Source organism: Gymnoscopelus braueri, assembly GCF_963280865.1.
Source record: "Gymnoscopelus braueri genome assembly, chromosome: 8".
Lineage (NCBI taxonomy): Eukaryota > Metazoa > Chordata > Actinopteri > Myctophiformes > Myctophidae > Gymnoscopelus > Gymnoscopelus braueri.
Window position 1 is genome coordinate 24,629,741 of NC_137609.1, and position 6,000 is coordinate 24,635,740.

The 6,000-nt window shown below is 43.3% G+C and overlaps 1 protein-coding gene across 1 annotated transcript; it reads right to left on the reverse strand.

Annotated features, from left to right (window-relative positions):
* Positions 1 to 334: 334 nt before the first annotated feature.
* On the reverse strand, positions 335 to 6,000 carry ftr83 (finTRIM family, member 83). Its single transcript, XM_080434771.1, has 7 exons — positions 5,323 to 6,000; positions 4,803 to 4,898; positions 4,422 to 4,655; positions 3,759 to 3,918; positions 3,562 to 3,624; positions 2,541 to 2,624; positions 335 to 1,259 (listed from the first exon to the last, which is right to left on the reverse strand). Exons 1-7 carry the CDS (start codon positions 5,905 to 5,907, stop codon positions 733 to 735), a joined length of 1,749 nt encoding a protein of 582 aa, XP_080290897.1. The 5' UTR covers positions 5,908 to 6,000; the 3' UTR covers positions 335 to 732.

Consider the following 6,000-nt stretch of genomic DNA (forward strand, 5'->3'; position numbering starts at 1 on the left):
TGGCAAATGCGGCTGTTTGTTTGTCTGTTTGTCTGGGTCTTCAAAAAGTTAAGTTTCGGTTTCGGTTTCACCTTCCGGGTGTTGCCACATACATGAAAAACAGCAACAACGGACCATCATGGGCTCTGGTGTTGCCAAATCATATGCGAGAAACAAGCACCGGTGTCGCAATGAACGTCTACCCGAACCTCTAGTAGTGTACAACTGGAGGAGGAAAACAGAGGGTGTTTGTGTCCAAACTGGATCAGAGCTGGAGGCTGATGACTAAGTGGAATAATAAGTGCAGAGAATGTGTGATGGAGTTGGAGGAGAGGCAATAAAAAGGAAGGACAACTTCTTAGGCTCAATGTAATTTTTTTATTGATATCTGTACAAGTATGATTAACATAAGGCGATGTAGACAATATCCTACAACAAAACATTGCAATGATTAAATACAATCAACATAATTTTTTTGGGGGGAGGGAGAATTAAATAGATCTTTCTAGATTTCAAGTTTTACATCATGATTAAATTATTTGTGAAAATTTGATAATTATGAAAAGCATTCTGCACATTCACCAGATAGTCGGCATATAGTTTATATAATCTAATCTCTTTCTTTGTAAGAAACATATTGTTGTCATGTTTGCTCTGAGGCCAATCAATATAGAAAACTAGTAGCCTACACTTATGTACACTGATTGTTTAGTCATGGGACAATAAAGTTGATTCTTGAGACGCATTATGTTTTCACAGCTGGCCGATGGTGATGGCTGACTCATACCAAACCCAGAAGCCTGGGTAGACTGGCTCACTGAAGGACGCATTGAAACGGTGAATGAGGGTCATGGTGTCTCCTACGGCATAAAACGACAGGGTTCCTCCAGAGTGATCAAGGAACACCCCTATGCGGGAGGAGTAGGCCGCATTGACCTCCACTTGGTCCTTGCTATGGCGGGCCGAGTAGCTGGAGTCGGAGCAGAAGAGGCTCCAGGACTTGCGGTTGTAGCCGATGCGGCAGCTGTCGCCATATCCTGCCCGCTTGATGCCCTTGTAAGTGACGCCGATGGCAGCGCCCTCTCCACTCCAGTCCACCTCCCAGTAATAGGCCCCACTAGAGAGCTGCTCCATGCATAGGACCTGGGGCAAGCAGTCGAATCTGGAGGAGCTCTCGTCGTAAGCCTGCGGGTCCCTCTTCAGTTTTGCTCTCCTGTTCCCCCGAGACAAGGAGAGCTGTCTATAGGCTGTGTTTGGGTCAAGTGTGAGTTGGCAAGCATCTGAGAAGAGACAGAAGATATGTCGTTAGCAACACAGGCCTATGCCTTCTGGCTTCAGATATTGCAACACGCTGCATTCAGCTCAGTTGGATGGGTTAACCTAACTGGTTTGTCTACCGTGTCAGACAAACCATATCGGCTCATGGCTCATAGCTCTGGGCATTAGGCATATTGCCTAGTTTATACTGTGTGTGCCAAGTTGTGGCACATGGATCATGGCTTAGTATCTAGTACAGAGTTATGAGCCATGAGTCATGGCATGTCTGGCAGAGTATAAATTAGGCTTTTGAAGTACACAGCAACATATAACACTGAGGATTTTTACTGTGTCGATGAGTCAAAGGCTGCATGAACCGAAGATTAGTAAAAGTAGTTATTGCACAGCAGTTGAAGTACCACCAGTCAGTGCATCCCCAACTATAAGGCTGTAAGCATTAACTGTTAGTTATTAGTTTGAACTGTTAGATTTATTCACAGAAACAAGTGTGAGACCCTCTGTCTGTGCACTTATAGTCAGAAATATCCCAGGTGTGAGAAGTCACCTGGCGCTGCTGTGGACCTCCACCTCAGCAGGTCACAGCTGGTGGGACACCCGATGGCTGCGACCAGATCTGTCCGGCCTATTATCTGGAATGCCAGAGGGATCATAATAACTGCTTGTGACTTTTAGCACAAACAGTCCATCAACATGGTGTATATTAAACTGTGGGTTGTGATGAAATATGGGCTGGGAGACTGCTTCTGGCCGTGTTCTGACAAATTGCAGGCCTGGCAAGCCTACAATATTATTAGTATTATTATTATTAATAATAATAATAATATTCATATTCTTGTTGTCGTTAATGAATTACAGGATGAGGAAAGTTGTAAAAAGTGAGTGTTGCCAAATGAAAGAAAGCATAGCTGCAGGCTAATTCTCTGCCTTTCAACTGCTGCACACTTGCTTCCTTATTGTGAACGTCATGAATGTGGCTTAACAGAGGCTTTCAGAGATTTGGACAGAGTGAAGAGGTCAATAGAAGGATGGAAGTGTCCCGAAGCACTGTTGTAATGTAAAGGGTGGTGCAGCAAAAACTGTAACTGCAATTACTACCCACTTCTGCCAGGGCGAGGTTGCTCACACTTGAAAACATTCTGAGTAGTATAAGAAATCTGATTACAAGGTCAATCACATGATCGGACAAAGATTCCCATCAGGTATGTGATTGGACTGGTTCATTGGAATGTTAAAGGGAAGTGCACTATAATAATTAGTTTGACTGTGAGAATTAAAAAACTTACATCTCAGGAAGTCATCCCTGTGCTGGGGCTCCTGGGTCGGTGGAGACTTGTACATGACAGCCTGAGCCTCTTCAGCTCTTTCCCCTAAAGTAACAACAATGAAATTAGAGTTACAATGGGTATTTTTTAACATTGTGATTGTATATGTTTGATCATTCTATATGTTTGCATACACGGAAAAAATAATTACAATAAACTTTAACCATAAAACAAAAGGAAAACATCAGGCAACCCTCGCCTAAAACCAGAATCCAATGAACCACGACTCTGCAAGGTCACCAAGTGATACTTCACTGAGCAGTAGTGCATGGGAGGGTTGACTTTGTTTTGATCACTATAGAACATTTACTTGTGCTACTACTCTAAACAAGCTTACATGGATACAAAATGTATCTATGCTATTTGAAAATCACTGTAGCTACTGTAACTGTAACAATACCAGCACTGTTTAGGTCTCCTTTTTATACTATCTCATGAGGAACACGTTGCTTAAATTACAGAGATAGAGCTATGGCACTTTTTCCTTCATAGGAAGAAGCTTCTTGGTGTTATTGTGAACAACAGATCTTGGTTGGCTGATTAAAACCATCCATACATTCTGGAATAACTTGCGAGAATTCTCATTCATCTACTGTATGGTTTGTTTTAAGCTTGGTCATGTGACATATCTTGCAGTCACATTATCAGTCAATGTAAACATCTACCACTTGAGCTACTAAGTGACCTACCCTGTAACAAATTATGCTGCTCGGGCCACTTCCCTAGTCAAACAGAACTACACAAGGTCTTACTTTGTGACATGCCGAGTAAAAGGATTCAGATGTTCTGATTGTGCAAGTCAAACTACCATCAGCTACCAAATCCCTAAAACAATTTCAGAATATATGTATATGTATATAGTACAGGCGCTCTACACATGCTGACACGGTTTACAGTTAGGTGCTGCACCACTTTAGTCTCTTATTTATTTATATATATAAAAAACAATAGTAATACAAATAAAGCAGAGATCCTTTCTCACCTTTGCCTTTAACTGTTCGTCTCTTTTTGCTCTCCTCCAACTGACAGAATGGCATTTTGTTCACTGCAATGAGGCAATTCAATAACAGAGTTAACACAACAACCATTATCTGATGATGCAAGGTATACATTTCAGATGAGGCCAGAATGTTTATTCAGTTCAGTAACAACCCCCTTTGGTCCCATGCTGTTGCTCACCTGTCTTGGCGACCTTGATCAGTTCTTCATTGCCAAAGTCGTGGAGTTGTTGTTTTATCTCGGAGACAGCCTTGCTGACCGGCCCAAAAGTGAAGTACGGGTTGACACTGACTGTGGGCAACTCCTCAGCCTCCGTCTGGGCTATCAACATGTGATAGCTCTGCAGCAGAGGGAAAAAATAGTTATAATAGTTTCATTTCTAATTTAAGGCATTAAGACCTGAGGCCGGTTCTACAAATGCATTCTAAACGAGTAGTTCTCGAATTTTTTTGTAATTCAAAATTATTATACATTTTGCAAACACTTTCAAGATTTGCAAACATGTTAAAAAAAAGATTTGCGTTGGCTATTCAAAAATAGCAGATGTACAAGCTCGCAGCACGGCACTAAGTGACACGCTGTGAGCTTGTATGTGCTATTTCTTAATAGCCAGCGCAAAAAAATCTAAAATACAGATGCTTTCCCGGTTTTATTGGGTAAATGAGTAATAACAGAAGTTCAAAGGACAGTTGTGAGTCATTGTTATGGCCACTCCTGTAATGTAATTTATTGTTGGGAAAATGTGTGACCTGACAGTGACCGTGTAATGACACATCATCACACGATATAATGAGATATTACGTCATGCAAGGCCAGTGCATTGGCCAAGGGTTGTCTAGTCACCTGGATAAAGTGGATGTGATCCTCAGTGCGAGACAGACTCGTGATCTCACTGTCTCTCCTCTTCAGGTCGTCAATCTCATGTCTCAGCCGCTCCAAGTGGCCCTCTGCGTTGCTGAGTGCTGCTCTCTTATTGGAGGAGATCAGCTTGGTCATCTCCTGCTGCATCCTCTCAATGGATCGCAGCATTTCCCCAAAGAGCTTCTCACACTCGTGCATGGCCCTCTGGGCTGAGCTCTGCACAGGAAATGAAAGACGTCATACACATAACTCTTTTGGATGCCATATTGTTTCTTTTTCCTATCCTACCCTGTGTCAAATGCCATCGTTGTTATTTGAAGGAATGTTGTCTATATCTGTCCATTGTTTTGCAGTGACACAAACCTTAAGTGATTCCACAGCTTGTTTCAACTCTTCCATCTGTTTGAGACGATCATGAATCTTCTCCTGGATCTCAGCCTGAGTAGCGCCAAGCCGTTGCTATAGGATGGAATCAACACGTTATAGGACGTAAAAAGTGAATATCAAGAGATGTTTGTTGTTTGTTATTTAAACCTTCGCAATTCAACATAGCCAGTCTCCAAAAGGTCAAGTTGTGTATGATAAGCGGGAGCAACCTCATTCATATGGGTGGGTCTGACTAAGTCCTAAAGGCTTTGTTTTAGGGGCTTGGCACATTAAAAACCACTTAATCTTCAAAGCATAACCTGGTGCTACATTTCTAAGTAAAACAAAAACTGTCAACCTTTTTATACAAAATACAATACAAAATGAATATATATTGCATATAACAGTGGAACAGTGAATGTTAAACAATGAATGCCTGTTACTTTGCAGGTCATAATAAAAAGATTATTTTTCTTTATAATCTACAGATATAAAAAGATGAGCAGTTGGCTCTTACCTGTTCGTCTGCCCTCTCCTGCTCAGCAGACACCATGTCATGGCCTTTGTGTTCTTTCACTGTGCACAGCACGCAGATGCACATCTGGTCAGTCCGACAGAAGAGCTCCAGACCCTTCTGATGCTGGGGACAGATCTGCCTGTCCAGGTGGCCAATTTCATCCACCAGCTTATGCCTTTTGAAAGTGGTCGACTCATAATGAGGCTTCAAGTGCCTCTCGCAGTAGGACGCCAGGCACATCAGGCAGGACTTGATGGCCCTGTGCTTCTTGCCAATGCAGATGTCACAGCCCACATCCTGGGGACCTGCATAGTTGTAGTCTGGGGATGGAGGGGGTGGCGGGAAGGACTCAGAGGCACGCATGGTGGTCATGGTGTTGGAATGTCGGGACCCTCCTCCCAGACGGCGTGGAGTGGGCCTCTTGTTGTAGGCGACCCGACACTGTGGGCAGAGGTAAGCGCTTGTGTGGTCAGCGTGATCCCAGTATGTCTTCAGACAGACAGAGCAGAAGATGTGACCACATGGAATGGACACCGGGTCTCTGAGTTCCTCCTTACACAGGTGGCAGCAGTCGTCGGATGACATGGGAGCAATGTGGGGCTGCTGCTTCTATAAGGCGCTGAAGAGCCAATCAAACTACCGTAACTGCCCTCCTCTGAGCTGAGTGCCCGTGGTTAT